This window comes from Branchiostoma belcheri, unplaced genomic scaffold (genome assembly GCF_001625305.1).
Source record: "Branchiostoma belcheri isolate BF01 breed outbred unplaced genomic scaffold, Haploidv18h27 scaffold116, whole genome shotgun sequence".
Taxonomy (NCBI): Eukaryota; Metazoa; Chordata; class Leptocardii; order Amphioxiformes; family Branchiostomatidae; genus Branchiostoma; species Branchiostoma belcheri.
The window spans coordinates 547,583-567,351 of NW_017802558.1; the positions used below are offsets into that span (position 1 = coordinate 547,583).

The window sequence follows — 19,769 nt, forward strand, 5'->3', positions numbered from 1 at the left end:
TCCTCATCATGATATTGGTGTTCGGAGACCAAACCGCCACCGGGGGAAATGAATGAGTGCCAACGCCTGGCCTGTAATCAGCACCAATTGTTACATCATTAGCTACAGAAGATTAGTGATGCTGCATCGTTCTGGCAGTGTGGATGGAGAAGGTAGGCCTTAAAGGGGGTCATCATAACTGCAGATCAGCCACCGGATAACAAAGTTTTTCCAACATCAAGTTTATCAGCACGTCGGCAGAACGTACTGCACCTGCGCGAAACCCGTAATGTATTGTGCGTAGGTGGCAGAATGTCTTGTTTTAAGGTTGTATTCAACGTGTATTTTTAAGGATATCATCCCATCTGTAGTTTTCAAATTTAGTGTCAGAAAAATATAGTAATTCAGTTTATGTTTGCGGTAGCAAAAGTTAATGCTGTCTGAGAAAAATGGACAGTTCACAGAACTGTATGTTCGCAGTAGCGGTAGGTGCAGAAAAAAGATAGCAGCCGAATTATTTGTTCATGGTGATGATAAGTTCGGGCTATAGAAGTGACCACGAAAACCACAAATATAAAAGTACAAAAAAACTGTGATTTACAGTATCAAGTGCAACAGGCAAAATTCTGAGGCAACAGTGACCAAACATCCAACGAAAACAGGTTTCGTGTAGGTGCAGTACGTTCTGCAGACGTGCTAGGTATACCTTAGTAGGTCAGGTTCGCGTCAACTTTTTCCACACACGGCTTTACACCCTTTTTGTCTAGACTGAAAATCCATTTGCCTCAGGTGTCCTTTCTTGTAGAGTAGACAACACATCAGAAACTTTAGAAATGCTTCAACAGGGGTCATTATTCTTGAGTTCTGGTGTACTGATTAGTAGTACACTGTCCTATGGGAGGACCTGGTAATCAGGAAGGGTCAGGCAGTTGACTATTGCTAAACGTAGTCTTCTTAGCACACTCTATTAGTCAGGCTTCTTGGATGTGCTTTTCTTCTTGATGGCATATTAGTTCTCTGTACTCGGTTTCTAGGAAGCCGGGCCCACGGGAGATTGAATACTCAAGCAAAACACAGTATAAGTCCCTACAAAGGCTGTCTTGTAGAGCCTGCTAAAGATTCTGTGTTAAACTTGTTAAATGTATCTTGAAAGTTCATCTGTGTGGGTAGAAAGCAAGTTTAAACTGTAATTTCCAACACAAGAAATTGGACATTCCCCATAATTTCAACTGTACAACTCCAATTTTTGTCAAGGAATGAGCAATCCACCTTCAAACCATAGTCTGTTCAGCCTCCCTAACCATGTAGATTTCATAATGAAGACAACTTGGCAACTTTTTTTACCAAACTTTTTTTTCTATTCGCACGCTCGCAATCAGTTTTGGGGGTTCCAATGATGTCTCCATGTACACATAGTGTAGGGTGAAGGAGCAGATCTGAGCAGGAAAATTACATCCGGGATGAGAGAAAGAGAAGGCAGACTATCAACTCCTGTGTACTGTTCAGGACACTGACCCACCATGACCCCCTAGGGATGAGCTATAGGGAGTGGGAGTATAGAATTTGATTCCACAGCCCACAGTGCGACACCGAAGTCGGATCNCATCCCTCTTTCTATAATGCATTAGACATGCTCCTAATTTGATCTGATATGTTCTCAATTTGATTCTGAGTTCTCTTCATTACTGTGAATGACTATCCGTATACATTTAGACTGTCCCATAGATAGATTTGTCGCCGGTAATGCTGGAATAATAGAGAACAGATCATGTGGTGAGGAATGGAAATCCATTTAGGGACGAAATTTGATATTCTTTCCTCCAGTCACTACCCACCAATCTCGAAATACGACCAGCGGCAGTCTTACAAGATGGACTTCAACCGGGAGTACGAGGAGTACAAGCAGCTGTACGCCAACATCCAGAAGGTTTCGCAGAGATTCAGCGACCTGGAGGCGGAGCTGCGAAAGCTGCCTGAAGGGAGCAATAACTACAAGAGAATACAGAAACAAGTCCTGCAGGAATACGACAAGATCCAAGCTGTAAGTTACACCCGGGGGCAACGAACTGCATTAAATTAGCCTGTGTCACACATTCACGACCTTCCCCCGAACACCAGCCGACTAGCTGATGTTCGGGAGCACTCTGACCAGATTTAGGCCACACCTACCTTTTTACATGAATCTTAACGAATTTGAGTTAAATCACAGTCAAATTTGATCCCCGAACACACTTCCCAACACTGCTGACTTACTCCCGGATGGCTGGATGGTGTTTTTGCTGGCGTACGGTCTAAAACAAACCAACTATGATCAAACCTCACGAGCGCCTCTCAAATGTTTGAAACATTTTTAAACATTCGGCTGGCGCAGCCGAACCGTAGCCGAATTCACCAACTGACCCGGCCAACTTTGGGCCAATCCACTCCTCCATGGTCGGCACGTATTCACCTTGTGTTCGGGAGGCCAAATTCGTGAATGTGTGACGGGGGGCTTTACTATGCACAGTGTTGACCTTTATTGTCTTCAAGTTTAGACTTACTTCACAGTGCCTTAAAATACGTAATTATGTATGCATTTCTGGGTGAAATATTGCATGTGTTTGTTCCCCAGCTAATAACATCCATTCAAATTTATGAGGTTAGAAATCGCAGATAGATAAGATGGATCTGTTTTGTTATTCCTTTGTGTGTATCGATACTCACAGGGCTCAGAAATTTCTTTCATATGACTGCCACATCTTTCAGGCAATAACACAATATTGGAAAAAGGAGTAATTTTCCGATCAATTTTTGAAGCAGAGTCGTGCTGTCATACATATAGATAACTCGAAACTTGTATATTAAACTTATTCAATGACCTGTGTGACAGGCAGATATTTAGGAGGGAAGATAGGGATGTTTTTCTGACTTATCTATTGGGTGATGCAACTTTTCTCCTAACATATTTTACACTTACAGAGGATAGAAAAGTACATGAAAGTTCTAGACTTTCAGAGGTAGGGTTATGGGAATGATTTACCAAAAAACATTTTTCATGTAGTTGTAGACTGCCATTGAAATCAATGACAAGGCCACACCAATTTGATTTGTTGGTTCACGGATTCACCCGCTTCATTTTTTTCTGATTTGCAAAAAAAGGGGGTCATAATCAACTACAAAATGCTCATATCTTGGCCCCAACAGTTGAAGGAAGTCCCTTATTTTTTAGAGTTTATACAGTTTTCCCATCTATCAATGCAGTAGTTTGATTAGAAGTTTTGCCTACAAACTAGCCTCTTATTTTTACATCATGGCTCCCATCATGCATTGGGGTTATCGTAGAATGCCTAGGCCTGTTTTGTTTAATTTTTTTTTCGCCATGTCGCTTCATATGTTTTTTTCTGCAAAAAAAGAGAAAGAGAGAACCAACAAATCAAATTGGTGTGGCCTTTGGACTACGATGTATGAAAAAAAAGTATATTTTGGATATGGTTGTACCCTGCCATTGAAAGCCATGATAAGTCTAGCTGGCGTGATTAAGTGCTTGTTTCCACTGGTAGTCTTACATAAATCACCCGCGCTAATTGAAAGTAGGCCTTGACTCATCAGTTTGCCGAGGTTAAATCAAAAGTAGGGAAGGTTGAACAAACACTGTTAGCCCCCCAGTATCACATTGATTGATTACCACTTAGATTAACAGAGCACCTCCTGAAATTACACCAGACCCAACAGAACTGTGCCTGGGCAGTTCCCCATCTCAGTGAGACCAGTTTTAGTACATCCAGATACTCCTTTAACATCCTCAGCCCTTATGAGACATTGATTGGTTTACTGCTGTCTTGGACTGACTACATACATACATGTAGTTACACTGCAGGGCTGGAAATACTGGGTGTTTATGGACCTTAGTGCAGGTAGAATTGGAGTGTGCAGGTATTTCTGATATCTACCTGCACTGGTCCATGTACTGGGTATATGCAGGTTAGTGCATGTAAAATTGGGGCTGTGCAGGTATTTCTGATGTCTACCTGCATCTAACCTGTACTGGTCCATATACTGGACATATGCAGGTTAGTGCAGGTAAAATTGGAGCTGTGAAGGTATTTCTGATGCCTACCTGCACCTAACCTGCACTGGTCCATGTACTGGGTATATGCAGGTTAGTGCAGGTAAAATTGGAGCTGTGAAGGTATTTCTGATGTCTACCTGCACCTAACCTGCACTGGTCCATGTACTGGGTATATGCACCTTAGTGCTGGTAAAATTAGGTAGCTGTGTAGGTGTTTCTTGATGTCTACCTGCACCTAACCTGCACTGGTCCATGTACTGGGTATATATATATATATGTATGTACATCTTAAGTGGATTCTTTTTGCTGCATTGGCTGTTACCACCTATAAAGTATAAAAGAACAATGGTTTCTGAACAGTTTTAAAATGCAGGTAAAACTTGTGTGGTGCAGGTGCAATGGCCAAGTGGGTAGAATGCTCGCCTTGCATTTACATGTAATAGGTCATGAGTTCGATCCCTGGCTGAGTCATACCAAGGACTTTAAAAATGGTACATGTGTACAAACTGCTTTCTTAGCACTCAGCATTTGAGAAAGATTATGAGAGTTAAACACACACCACTACTAGTGGACTGGCCCCCTGCTGTAGTGATTGCACAATTGGAGTGGCCCCAAGGTCTACAGAAATGGAGATGGGCGCGTGGAGTACTCTAACTTTAAATGTAACCTGCACTGGTATGCAGAAAAAAAAAGTAATTTTGAGCCCGGCACTGTCTAGTCGGCGCCCTGCTCACTCGGCCTTGGATCCAATCTATTTCTCCTGATGACAGCGAGAGCTCCTCATCATGATATTGGTGTTCGGAGACCAAACCGACCGACCGGGGAAAGTGAATGAGTGCCAACACCTGGCCTGTAATCAGCACCAATTGTTACATCATTAGCTACAGAAGATTAGTGATGCTGCATCGCTCTGACACTGTGGATGGAGAAGGTAGGCCTTAAAGGGGGTCATCATTGCTGCAGATCAGCCTCCGGATAACAAAGTTTTTCCAACATCAAGTTTATCAGCACGTCGGCAGAACGTACTGCACCTGCGCGAAACCCGTAATGTATTGTGCATAGCACTTTGGCAGAATGTCTTGTTTTAAGGTTGTATTCAACGTGTATTTTTAAGGATATCATCCCATCTGTAGTTTTCAAATTTAGTGTCAGAAAAATATAGTAATTCAGTTTATGTTTGCGGTAGCAAAAGTTAATGCTGTCTGAGAAAAATGGACAGTTCACAGAACTGTACGTTCGCAGTAGCGGTAGGTGCAGAAAAAAGATAGCAGCCGAATTATTTGTTAATGGTGATGATAAGTTCGGGCTATAGAAGTGACCACGAAAACCACAAATATAAAAGTACAAAAAAACTGTGATTTACAGTATCAAGTGCAACAGGCAAAATTCTGAGGCAACAGTGACCAAACATCCAAGGAAAACAGGTTTCGTGTGGGTGCAGTACGTTCTGCAGACGTGCTAGGTATACCTTAGTAGGTCAGGTTCGCGTCAACTTTTTCCACACACGGCTTTACACCCTTTTTGTCTAGACTGAAAATCCATTTGCCTCAGGTGTCCTTTCTTGTAGAGTAGACAACACATCAGAAACTTTAGAAATGCTTCAACAGGGATCATTATTCTTGAGTTCTGGTGTACTGATTAGTAGTACACTGTCCTATGGGAGGACCTGGTAATCAGGAAGGGTCAGGCAGTTGACTATTGCTAAACGTAGTCTTCTTAGCACACTCTATTAGCCAGGCTTCTTGGATGTGCTTTTCTTCTTGATGGCGTATTAGTTCTCTGTACTCGGTTTCTAGGAAGCCGGGCCCACGGGAGATTGAATACTCAAGCAAAACACAGTATAAGTCCCTACAAAGGCTGTCTTGTAGAGCCTGCTAAAGATTCTGTGTTAAACTTGTTACATGTATCTTGAAAGTTCATCTGTGTGGGTAGAAAGCAAGTTTAAACTGTAATTTCCAACACAAGAAATTGGACATTCCCCATAATTTCAACTGTACAACTCCAATTTTTGTCAAGGAATGAGCAATCCACCGCCAAACCATAGTCTGTTCAGCCTCCCTAACCATGTAGATTTCATAATGAAGACAACTTGGCAACTTTTTTTTACCAAACTTTTTTTTCTATTCGCACGCTCGCAATCAGTTTTGGGGTTCCAATGATGTCTCCATGTACACATAGTGTAGGGTGAAGGGGCAGATCTCAGCAGGAAAATTACATCGGGATGAGAGAAAGAGAAGGCAGACTATCAACTCCTGTGCACTGTTCAGGACACTGACCCACCATGACCCCCTAGGGATAAGCTATAGGGAGTGGGAGTATAGAATTTGATTCCACAGCCCACAGTGCGACACCGAAGTCGGATCTCTCCGTGTTCCCATTGTAATTGCGTGTCCCCGCTCCAGATCTGATACCTCACATGCACACAGACAGGAAATGAGTCGACCTTAATCAGAATCTTGTGCGAGTGGAACTAGACGCCGAAATTAAAGTCTGGGACAGGTTGTGAAGAGGGTCTTTGTGCAGGCTCCCAGCTGTATCTGTTACGGTGACTCTAAAGAGATGCGATCAATTTCCCTCCTTTCGTCACATCGTATACGTAGGTGGAAAGGCAGGGTTTTTGCTCAGCAAGCTTTTTGATCCCCGTTGATATCGTTCACTTTGCTTTGTAATCACTACAAGGTTCATGGATAATACTGTAAGTCACTTTATATTGGTGGTAGCAAAATTTCGCAGCCTTAGAAAAGTGGACATGTTTGCGGGACATGTTTGCGGAACTATATGTTCACAGTTATGACAGGTGCAGAAGAAAGTCAGCGAATGATTTGTTCGCGGTTATGTTAAATTCATGGTACAGAAAGTGACTCACTGATAATATAAAAGTAAAGCAAAAACAAAGTGATTTACGGTAATGTGAGCCACATGAAAGATGTACCATGTTCTGTTCCTGAATGTTCGACTTGCTTAAAATTCTCCGACGGTTTGTTCTGCCACCTTCTGGGCATGCTGAATTTTAACCCGGGCAACAAATTTTGTAAGAGAATATTGGAACAAGAACGTGGACTGACTACTCGTGACGCGAGGAACCATGCCTATGAAATGAGCGATTGTGCCCAGTGTATGTGGACAAAGTCTCTTTTGCCATGCCATAGAAACCGAATGGCTCCAAGTCTTGTACTCAATGTGATATCTTTTCGAAGTGGTCATGCTTTTCCTCCAGATTTCATACAATGGCACTCTGACATTTATACCACTTGGGGGTGTCATTACAGGGAGCAAGATCGCCCGCCAATTATTGTACTGTTACCACAAGAAGGGAAGCATTTTGACATGGTCGTCAAGACTGAATGCTAATTGGCTCAACTAATCATGTCTGACATTCTGGGTGGCAGCCGTGCTACTGTAGGGTACACACAGGGGAAGAGAGTTATCCTCTAACAAAGTGAGACCGACGTGACATTATAAAGCGGAGAAAACTTGCGGGGAAACCCGGGGAAGGCCCGTGTCGTCCTTGTCATACATAACATCCAGATGAAAGTCCGGAGCAGGCTGGAAAATGGAGCACCATCAGGGTTACAATGTACACTTGTGTGCTGAAAGCTAATGGACAGATGATGCATGTTTTGTAGAGTCTATGAACAGAAAATGAGGTTAGAAAGTCTAGCATTCACGCCAGTGCTTCACTACAGAAATGTGTGCAGTGCCTTTCATTTTGTGCTCTTAGTAATTCATACCCCTGGCCCTGTATGGATACATATCCCTCCTTCAACTGCTTTATGCACTGTAACATTATAGCAAATTTCTCTTGCTGGTAGAAAGGCAGCTTTCGAGAAATCTTCTAGCAGCAAGCCAAGAGCAAGTTTAGTACAGGTGATACATGTACTGTAAATCACGATTTTTTTCTTGGTACTTTTATATTCACTTCTGTACCATGAGCTTATCATTACCGTGAAAAAATGATTCACCGACTTTCTTTTTGCTGCACCTGCCACCACCGTAAACAATTATAGTTCTGCGAACATGTCCATTTTTCTCAGACTGCAAACCTTTGCTACGGCGAACATTAAGTGATTTACAGTATGACGTACCCTTCTATGACACTGTTCCACTGACTCGCAGCTGGATCAATGTTGTAATAAGGAGGAATAGTTATTACCTCGCCAGGTCTTACAGGGAAGGCATGACTAGTGATCATAGCCTTCACGGAAAGGCGGGCTCCGAGATATGAACTTTTAAACCCTCATTTTGTCAATGGTTCAGCCATCTCTCAGGTACTTGTGGCGCACCTCACTTTTGGGCCGTTCAGCAGAAGTATAATGTTTGTTGTACTACGGTACGTAGTTGGAAAGAGTAGTGAAGAATGTCTTTCACTACGTTGAACGTATCTTTGTGGAAGTTAGTAGCTCAATCGGGAAGAGTGCTCGCTTTGTAACCAAGAGGTCGTGAGTTCAAATCCCACACAGGTCATACTACTTAAACTTTTAAAAATGGTACATACTGCTTTCTCTGTTAACCGGTGTTAGCACTCAGCATCTATGAGATTAGAGTATGGGAAGGTCAAAGACACAACACTACCAGCGGACTAGCCCCCTGCTATAATATATAGTGCTTGCACAATTGTGTGGCCGAATGGCTACAGAAATTGAGATGGGCACCCATGCCCGTAGCCAGCATTTTGAATGGGGGGGGGGTCTTCCCACTGCTGGAGGGAACCTCGAGTGCCGAAGGCGCGAGGTTCCTAGGGGGGTCTTGGGGCATGCTCCCCTGGAAAATTTTGAAAATTGAACCTTCTAAAATGGCATTTCGTGCATTTTTGAGAGGATTTCCAAGAAAAAATCAGAGATAAATATTTATTCAATCATTGAATCAATGACAAAGGGAGCAGTTTTTCTACGATTCCAATCTTTTCAAGAAATCTTGGACCTTTACATAAAAAATGTTGGACCTTTACATAAAAAGTAGACCAAAAAGTGGACCTTTACACAAAAAGTGGACCAAAAAGTGGACCTTTTAGACCTTTAGCTCAGAACCCCCAACCCCCCCTGGCTACAGGCATGGCACCACCCCTATACTCTGCACAGTGTAATAGGACCTATTTATGTTACACTTACATTCAGTATTGTGCTTGTTACAGTACATGATTTGCCACACAGTTGTCACATCCAGGTACTTAGACACCTGAATATATGGAAAGAATTTATTTTTGTTATTTTTTTGACCAAGATTTACTACATGGATTGTTGGAAGTGTTTGTCTGAATATAGCATATGCCAAGGAAGAGGAGTCAATGTCCTCATATACTAATACTAGTATATATTTCCACATGAGCTGACAATTTAGCTAGGCTTCTCTATTCTGCATATAAAAGGGAATCACTTTCTCCCAGGCATGCAAAGTTGTGATACAAATTGCAGGTTTCAGCGTCATGAATACACAGACGGGGTTCTCAGTACCCTGACACATCCCCGTACTCTCTCAAAGTACCCGGTATGGTGTGTTTGCACATGAATTGGGAGGCTGGAAGTAACACATGTTAGATGGGCTGAGTAGGGTTAGCCTGGGTACCATCCTCTGTAGTTACGGCTCTTTGTTGTTGATGGCTCTGTGGTACCAACAATAGGAGAGAGCCAGCGGTGTCTACAGAGGATGGTACCCAGGCTAGAGTAGATCGGCCTTGGCCCCTTAAATGACATATGAAATATTGCAACATTGCAGTATCATAACAGCCAAATAGTTCACTCTGATTCTTTCTCCAAAGCTAAGCCTTGGCCGTATAGAACAGTGCCTGAGGACTTTTTGAATGCCTAGAACATACATTTGTATTAGTTGAGTTTACAGTTAGACCCTGATATTTACCTCCATGAAATGTGTCATGGAGGTTATATTTTCAGTTGCGTTTATCTGTCCGTCCGTCTGTCTGTTGGTCAACAAGATAACTCAAGAACGCCTGGATGGATTGGTTTCATACTTGGTGTGTTGGTAGGGTGTGACGAAAACTGGAAATGATGAGATTTTTGTCCCCCTAGTGGCTTCCCTTGGTACTGCAGCGCAACTTCCGGTTTTGATATCTCGCGATCTGGACATGCTAGGGTCATGAAATTTTGGTGGAAGGTAGCTCTCGTGCTTGGGAAGAAGTCATTTGAGTTTGGGCCCCCTAGCGGCTTGTTCTGGAACTGCAGGGCACTTTCTGGCGAAATGTTTAAAAGCCAATAAGTCCAGACAGGAACAACATATTTTCATTATTTTTGGTGTGTAGGTAGCTGAGAGAGAGATGTACATAATTAAATGCAAATTATGCAAATGAGGACTTTATTTGCATAATTAATGAGGAAATTCTATAATTACAGTGTTTTACATTATACTACTTACATACATGTAATGTATGTAACCTATGGCAGGCGGAACTTCAACAGATACTAATTATGCAAATGATGACCTAATTTGCATAATTAATGCGAAAATTCTATGATTTCGTAATGGTGAATGATGAGAATGTCATACTTGGGACATCTGTAAGTTAATCAAAAGTTAACATACATCACGATGCATATATCATGTTAATGCAGAGGTCATTTGCACAATTAAAGAAGAAATTTACATTTACATATCAAGATCATATTTCATGGAGGTATGAGATCTCGGAATTCTAGTTTAAAGATAAGTTCCTTATTGTTAAATGATGATTTGATGTTTGTTGATATTAGCGTGATAGTAAAACAGTAAAAAATTTCACCCAGTTTCTTTCTCGAAAGCTAATCCTCACTACGTGCCTTTACCTACATGTAGATGCACATGACTTCAGTGACATATGTAACATACATTGCACTTTGCAGCATCATAGTAAGTTAAAACAGCCAAAATTTCACCCAATTTCTCTCTCCAAAACTAATCCTCACTACGTGCCTTTACCCAGTACATGTATTCTATGACATATGTAACATACTTTGCAGCATGATAGTATAAAAGCCAAAAATTTCACCCAATTTCTTTCTTGGAAACTAATCCTTACTACGTGCCTTTACCCAGTACATGTATTCTATGACATATGTACTTTGCAGCATGATAGTATAAAAGCCAAAAAGTTCACCCAATTTCTTTCTCCAAAGCGAATCCTCACTACGTGCCTTTACCCACATGTACATGTAGATGTCCACACGTCAGGTGTACATCATTAGTCATTCACCCCACAGTCTCAGTTCGGGAACTTTGCGAATAGGACGATGAACTGCGGAGCTTCCTAACCAACTGTAGCCCCGGGCTACGGGAGGGTTTACGACACGTGCAATATGAATAGTCTTCAGGGTGACAGTTCCATTTCTGCAGTAATCTATCAACAACAAGAAGCGTATGAAGATGTAATGACCGTGCTCGGATAGAATGCCTGACAAGGAGCTAAGGGCTGGTTATAGATTCCAGACGCATCTTGATTTTATTACCTAAGTTCTTCTCTGGAGTTGTGTAAGTAGTTTTCAGGATGTCACATAATGCATGTAAGTAGGAGCTTTGTAGTTTACCTGGCGTATATTGGTATTGCTAATTAAGTCTACTAAAGAAGACTGTTCTCTTTGTGCGTATCTCTGTCTCACATCTTCCATCTGTACGGCTCATTTGCCTGGCTGGGCATTCTTGGTGATGAAAGGAGGCTTTAAGAGCTTATTGAATTTTTAGACATTGGACTTGTTACCTCGGGCAGACATCAATTACACTTTTTTTGTTGAAAGAGTGGCTTTCCGCTTTCGCCATGAGAATAGGCAATGAAAAGCTCTCTTTGTACATGTAGGTAACAGTCCTGTCAGCTTTCCAGGTCTCAACAAAAGCCTTTCATGATGGCACCCCATTTCTTGGTTAGTTAGCTGCTATTCCTGTTAGTACGACTCAAACCACAGTAGTTTGTGAGACAGACCCCCTTACTCAACGAGGCAGAACTTACGCACTTGCGTGGTTGTGCGGTTAACTGTGGCGGGCCACAGGGATGAATACTGAGTAGGCCACGTTCGTACCCCGAGCCGTCAAGTCTCCATAACACGTTTTTTACTTCGTTTTTTGGTCACTATCATTTTCTCTTAGTAACGGCAGCCATCACAACATGGGAGCAATCAGAATATTGTATATAAATCCTGAAAAAAAAATGACAATATCAATGCACCATGGGGGCTGTGCCAGCCACACTCTTCATCAGTAGATTTGAGGGGTGAGCCAGTGAATTGCCAAGCCACGTTACCAGCAGTACAGCAATCATACACGAATAGGCAGTCGTAGGAAATCCAATAACATCGCCAAAACCTCCTTTTACAAGATCGTGCAATTTACATTTCGTAGACTCCGGGTAAAAGGGCACGTACTGTGTCATAATCTAGTGCAGCAAAAAAGGCTCGCAGCCCTCTTGATGCCATTATCTCTTAAGAATGACGTCGTTTCTTTCAAGATGTTTCATCTCTGTGCAGCATTACACAGTGGAGACTCTAATCCTCCTCCTGCCAGCAATCTGCCCTTGAATAGCAGGATTTGTTAGATTCATGGCACCCCGTGTAGATAACTAGCCCTCAGTGTGTTCTCCTGTTAATATCTTATCTCTAAAACAATAGCTCTGTCTGATGGTAGTGTATACTGAATGTGAGAGATTTGGGACTGTACATGTGAGATACATGGCCCTTGATAAGGATGCCTGTTGGGAATGGGTTAGTCAGACTGATAGTGGCTGATACTGCGGGCTACTGCAGCTTTAGGAAATGGCAGGAAATGGCAAACCGTAATAGCAACATAATGACCGTTTCCAGTCGTTATCAGGTAATGGAATACAGGTTAGGATTCGCCTCAACGTAGTGATCCGATCGTCGGTTGTCGTTTTAAGAGCAGGTGATACCCGAGTAAATCTTTTGTCATATTTATCATGTCTTGTTAAATTTCCTTCCCACTTATGTTTTTTAAAAACCTTTTACAAAGTAGCATAAAATTTGAGATGAGAAATGAGAAAAAGCTATCGTAAAACCTAATGCAAGTCAAGCCATCATATTATGATGTGGACATGTAACACTAATGCACGCTGTTCTTTTATCTGCAGGATCAAAAGTACCAGGGCCAGAAGAGACGGTGGAAGGACCTCCATGCCAAACTGGCTCACATCAAGAATTGTATACTAGAATACGACAGGGCCAACTTCCCCTGCACATAGCCAGAAGGGTACCTCTTCACCACAACATATCTCTTGTTCACGGACTTACGATGTGGAAATGAAGCATTAGGACTGGATAATTATGGCATCGCACTCCGCCGGCCTCGTTACTCCCCGACAATCCTCATAGAAACAATCACAACGGTGCGTCGCTTCCAATCAACACCAGCATTGATAAATATAGAACTAGACCGGTATATGATGAATTACGATCAGAGCCTTGTAGCTGTCGATTTTCCCCACCGAAGTCCTTCATTTGTTGTGGCACGACTCTTGTCTGCAAGGCTAACTGCGAGTGTCAGAAAAGTTGACATCGATGCCGTTATCCATAAGCTTATGAATCAATTCATCCAGCGACTGCTGCACCAAGTCAGTACCCGGGTGGATAAGTGAGGAATATTTATGAGTTCCACTGTCCCAGGGTCCCGGCACGTTGGGAAGTGGGAAGTAGAGATGTTCAGTGGAGTGTGGTGCCAGCGAGGACTTGGACTTACCCCCTGTGTCACCCGCTGTGGCCTCGAGGAATCAGCCTGCTAGGAAAAATCTCCCAGGTGGAATGTGTTAAATGCAGGGCTCGTAACCACGACTTGAAAAGCAGGGAAGGTGTGTAATCTTCCTGTCAGTTACTTGTTCAAACTTTCCCGTCCTGTTTCAAAAAAGCTTCACCTATTCGCAGTTCAGTGGTCGCAGTCACTGTCTGGCCTTCTTGCTGACTGACGAAGATTGGAAGGGTCACCTGTTGTGTGTCTAATGCATTCAGCACAACTATAATTAGCCCAGAGAATAAATGAATAAAGGAAAAGAAAAAAAAGGAAATGCAAGCAAAAGATGATCAGCCGACAGCAAGACGTTTGCTGGGACAGGTGTTTCAAGAAGTTGGCAGTAAGCACATATTGTACTTCTGCCCCACATCCAAAAGAAAGAAAGGATGTCTTTTGCAAATTGTTCTTGCTACTAGTAGCACGGAAAGTGCCAAGTCTCACCAAGCCAATGCCAGGCTTCAAGTACAGCACAAACAGGAAATTTCCTCTCTTTGGGAGGAAGTTTTCCAACCTCGAGGTCACAGTGCGTGGCACAGCCCCAAAAAAGTACTATTTGCTTTTGCTGCTGCAATTAATTGATATCCAAGTACATTGTATTAATATTATTGTTATCCTATAATAACTAGGTATATTTAATGTGTAAATACACTAGGCCAACAGGGCTAGGACTAGTAGCTCAATTTACCCCTGAACAGTATTGTCCCTCCTTGAGCATTTGCTGTGAGAGGATTTTTTTTTTTCAGTCTTTCCTTTTCTTAGCGTACATGACCTTGCACAGGTAGCAATTCCACACCAATGATTGCAGTAATCAGGAAAACTGGATGCGTGGACACGGTCTATTAAGTGCGGATGAGAAACCCTCGCCTACACGCAGAGTTCCACTTTCTTAGATATGTTAATCCGAGGCATAAGGAAACAGCGGATCTTAAGCCCCCAGCAGGTTCCCTTATACACTTTCCAATCATGGCGGGGTTTTTGCACAACCAAAGTTTTTTTTCGAGGGTAGCGGGGCTCTGTTCCACCACTACGCGGCACGACTTTGTTAACTCAGCTGAAGCAGCAATCTCGGCTTGAACCTGGGGGCAACAAACAACGTGGCGGGAATTCCCTGGGAGGAAAACTTCTCATAAAGTGTTACACCTTTTCCAAGGCCATCTTTGGACTGCATTTGGCCCAGGGCATTCCCTCTGGAATGTGCATGTGGTACCCCACCTCAGGCTATGTATGCCCACTCCACTAACACAATCTTGTGATCATATCTTATTGACCCTGCAGCTTTCCTTTGTACAACAGTCTTCCTATAATGAGGAAAAAAAGACTGTTGTTTGATATTGTTATCTCCTACTTACAATGTAGTTGCTTTCAACGTACCGGTAGTTGCTTTAATCACTGAAAACATTGGGAAAAGTGCTGTTTATATCTATAAAACCCCTATGATATAACACAGCAAGTCAACATATCACTTGCATTAATATATCTATGTGAACACACATGCATATACCTTTGATTTAGATTATACCCGCATGCATTATGCATATTTCCTTGGACATGTTGGCCCATTTTTATTTTGTTGATATGTTCTTTTGACTGTAAACTCAAGGATACCGGCCGTCTCAGTCCCTTAAAACCTTGAAGTACGCCAGAATTTTACGGTCTGTAGCAGAGTTTTCCTCTATCAAAGACGAGTTTCATCCTCAGAGAAACACTCCAAATGGAAGCAGTGAAAAAAAGAGTGCTGAGTCAGTGCCATAAAAGATTTCGCCAGAAAATTGTTTGGCATTTGAGGAGAAGCTTATGTTGCAAATGAGTGATTTGATGTCTCATTTCCGCACAGTTTATGATTGTGTGCAGCCAGACTCTGCCGTAAAATGTGCCGGGCCTCACATGGGTGAACATATCGCCGGCTGTAAAACTAATTCTTCTGCAGTGGCAACAGTAAAAACATTCCTGTAAGAGCTCTGAGATTAATACCGCGTTCCCCTCGGAACTGTATTTCACTTGCCATCAAGCAAATTGCCACACGGGTAAGCCTGTATGATTCGATTTGGAAAATGTCCAATATGAGGCGAGTCCCTTCTTCTTCTGAATCATGAAGACCCAATGCAATACATACTTTCAATAATGGTTCCACGTAACAACTGCTGCACGTACATTCTTTGCTCGTTCCCACAGATCAGATTTGAGTTTCATGCTGTTAGCCAAAGATCCAAGAGCAACATTCCTACAGATAGCAAGCAATTCTATTCCAGTAGTGCCATTCCTTGCATTCAACAACTCTAAGACTCATCCTTGTATTGTGTTCTCTGAGTGGGTCTGTTGTTTTCAATGTACTGTACATTTTTCACCTGTTGATTTTATCTTCTTCACCATAACATCTCTGATATCAAAGTTCTACTACCCTAACATCCCACCACTGGTAGTGTTTTAGCAAAAGAAAAGTACTGAGTTGAACCAAGGACGTTTTATAACGTCCTATATGTTGAACTTTTGGTAGCCTGCATGTATTTTGGCCTGCATTTCTGTACTGCCAAAACAGTTTAAGACTGTGCTTCAAGAATGGTTCTCAGAGAATGGTGTGATGTAACGTATGACAGTGCTATAATCACTAGCCCAGTGGGGGGTACTGCTATCCACATCTACAACATAAAACCACTTTCACAGCAGCTGGAGATTAATCGCTTTAGAAGAGAAGTTTTTTTTTATGTTTGAATATGGTACTTGAACTGTACATTGTGCTGTAATGTGGTGTGGGTTAAAACAGATCTTCTCATTGACTGAACAACACAAAAAGTTGCCGTTTCCCCACGTTATCTCTGCACCCAGGTACGCTCAAATGTTGGAATTGATGTGAAGTGTTGGCACATCATTCTGTACTGGCGACCTCTCAGCAAAGACCAGTACAGATGGAGACTTTTTGTGGTCTGTTCTTTTCAAGGTCTCCTCTTTGGAACCATAGATCAAGACTTCATCAAACCATTATACCCTCCAGTTATTCAGATTTCTGTGTAGCCATCCTGATTAGGTTATATCCACTCTGAAGAATGGTAATACCATATGCACTCCAAGGGTTGAAACTATTGTGAAAGGGTCCCAGGCTAACCTCTGTCAGAATTGTATACTAACTGTATGGCCACAATGGCAGGACAAATCAGGAGTTCTAACCAGAATACAGAATGTTTTAAAAACAAATTGGAGACTGTAGAGCAGTCTTTGGATGTAGCAGAACTTTTTTTGCACGACTCTTTCTCTCCCTTTTGTGACACAGACCCATGTATGAAACGAGACAGCCGTGGCGTCCCAGAACTAAAGAACAAATACGTGATTATGCCACATGCAGTCTGAAAGGCATGAAGGATAGATAGCAAAGTCACACAAAGTCAGGGCACGACGGAATATTCCGGCAAAAGTGCATGGACATTAAGATATTCTATTCCCCCATCACATTGAGCCTGATAACTACCTAGTGCCACGTTAGAAGTTACACATTAGGTATTGCAACTTATCTTCAGACTGCACGCTCTGCTAGTGATCAAGATATCGCTTCTTAGTCACCCAGGGTAAGCCCAGGGATACTTTGCAATGCCACTGGCGTGATCTTAATTTGCAAATTGATTGGATCCCCGTGTCGTGATTGTGTAAGGATGAGCTCCTTTGTTCAGCAGTAATTGTGTATTAATATAAAAATTGAATTTGAATTGAACTGCCCTGTATTGTGTTGTGTTGGACGAAGGTGTGCTAAATTAGCAAAAACTTTTTTGTCAAAGACAAGTAACAAAAATGATATTCTATTTATTGTATTTAATTACTTGTTATTCCCTAATTTTGAGAAATGACAATATGCATTTTCCTATTTGCTGATTTGTGTTATTAATAAGTACTTTGTTTCAAGAAGGTGGACTTACATGAATGCAAGAATTGACCAGCTCTGTTTTGATTGTGACTCAAATTATGCAAAGAAATGATGTACCAGTGGCTTCTAACCTATACGATATTCCTTCCCTTAAACTGACACAACATTGTTTTTAAGTTCAGGTTTGTTGAGTTCACAAAATAATGAACTAAGACTGTCGTAAGCCACTACAAAATTTTGTTTTGAAATTTTCAACAAGGGAAGCAGGAACCTGTTTTTTCCTATGTGACCGTAACAGTATTTCATAACCATCTAACGTCGACCACTTGTTCTCTTTTTTTTAAGTTGGAAAGAGATGAGAGCATTTTATTGACATGTACTATGTATGTGTGACAAGAAGCTTCTGCAATAAAGGCGAGAAACGAGCAGTTCAAAAGCGTGTCAGTCCCTCATGTTTTATTTTCCTCATGCATGGCCATAGCCCTGTGGCAACTTGTTACAGGAGAAGGAATGGGCTGCGCTTCTGTTCCGCCTTTCTCAGACCATCATTATATTCTCCGCACAACCCACTACGACAAGTACGGCGTAAGGTATGAATACTGTCAGGCTGAAATATTCTGGTGTGTGTGTGTACTAGAGAGGGAAGACAATCAGCAAAGGTCTGCAGTTTCAGTCATTGTCAAGGAATTGAGCAAGGAGGTAACTAGGTTTCACACACGCACCGTTGGAGGAAATTGTGACAATGCATCTTGTATGATAGAGGTCAGCATTCATGTTCAAGTACACTATTTATCCCACATACATTTTCCAATCTGGTGCGCAAAGGGTTAACCTTGGATTGAGTATATCATGAGTTAGAGTGAAACTCCATGAGTATATACATGTATAGCAAAGTATATTGAGTGACTACTAGTACATATTTTTGCACTTGAATAGTGGAATGCTTCAAAAGTTGGGAGAAGTGTTTGAATCACTGTTGCAGACCTGTCATAAAGGATAAAAGAGATGCGATTTCAACGTACAGATTGGACAAAATGTGGCCACACAGTTGCATGGTACTCCTTACAAACAGGAAGGTAGTTTGGGCTCAAGAAATGAACAGGCATAACTTATCTTTCGTTATGCGTAGAGTCGTAGACACATCTTATTTTGACGTTGCAGTGTTTTCAAGCAGGCTGTGACAGAACAAGGATTAAAGGTCTATACAAAGAATGTCCTCACGATCACACAATGTATGTGACTGAACCATTTATAGTATACATGTATATAGTGCTTGTAGTAGAAATATACGTAAAGTTGCTGCCAATTACATGTACATGTATACATGTATGTAGACATCCAAAATCTCATTTTTATGAAATTCTTATCAAACATACTAGAAAGTGACCAACTTGTCAGAATTACAGAGTGGCAATGAACATCAGAATACAACCTGCAATAATGATGCAAGTGAAGTTTGCAAAATATTGACTTGTTTGCTGCAGTACTCAAAATGTCCCATAGGGGCTCTCTTTGTTGTGGATTAGACCATTTATGCCAGTAAGCAAGTCAGATATCTGAATGTCGACTTAGAGCAAATTGACCACGTATTGACAAATTTGTGAAACAGGAACAGGAATACGTTTGTATGATTTTAATCTCTACTGATATAGTATAATATTGCTTTGATCAAGAAGGTTAAAAATCAAAGATCTAGTCTACCAGACTCCATGGTCAAGTAGCCAGCCACAACGTTACTGGTGCCATTCACTATGAACAGACGAGAACTCATCATCTACCAGCCTTTTGGAGTCTGCTACAGGATGAAGAAGATAGAGAAAAAGTTTCAAAAGATAAGGCCACAACAATTTAATTAGTTGGTTCTTGGATTTGCCTGCTTCAATTTTTTTTCTCTGATTTGATCTGAATAGAAATAAAAATAACACAGTACACTGTTTTGACAAAAAGGATAAAAATTCATCGTTTGAATTATAAACAAGCCTCAGGGCACCTATCATAGCTTTGGGGGCTATCAGAGGATGCCTAGGTCTGTTTTTTTTTTTTTGCCCTGTGGCTTCATTACTTTTTTGAAAATATCAGAACCAAACAAATACAAATTGGTGTGGACCTAAAATAAATTCTAACAGATCTTACGGTTATTTCCCTGGTTACACTTGAACCAGACTGAGTGAGGACATACAT

At 41.7% G+C, this 19,769-nt stretch overlaps 1 protein-coding gene across 1 annotated transcript; it reads left to right on the forward strand.

Moving 5' to 3' along the window:
- The first annotated feature begins 1,805 nt into the window (after positions 1-1,805).
- LOC109462420 (RNA polymerase II elongation factor ELL-like) lies at positions 1,806-18,024 on the forward strand. The gene is made up of 2 exons (XM_019758967.1): positions 1,806-2,020; positions 13,086-18,024. The coding sequence occupies exons 1-2, from the start codon at positions 1,850-1,852 to the stop codon at positions 13,194-13,196; spliced, it is 282 nt and encodes a 93-aa protein (XP_019614526.1). The 5' UTR covers positions 1,806-1,849; the 3' UTR covers positions 13,197-18,024.
- Positions 18,025-19,769: the final 1,745 nt, after the last annotated feature.

Bases quoted from the DNA above. Each gene is read 5' to 3' on its own strand.
- LOC109462420 (XM_019758967.1), top strand. From the start codon at position 1,850: ATGGACTTCAACCGGGAGTACGAGGAGTACAAGCAGCTGTACGCCAAC. The intron at 2,021-13,085 runs GTAAGTTACACC...TTTTATCTGCAG, and splicing joins AATACGACAAGATCCAAGCT to GATCAAAAGTACCAGGGCCA.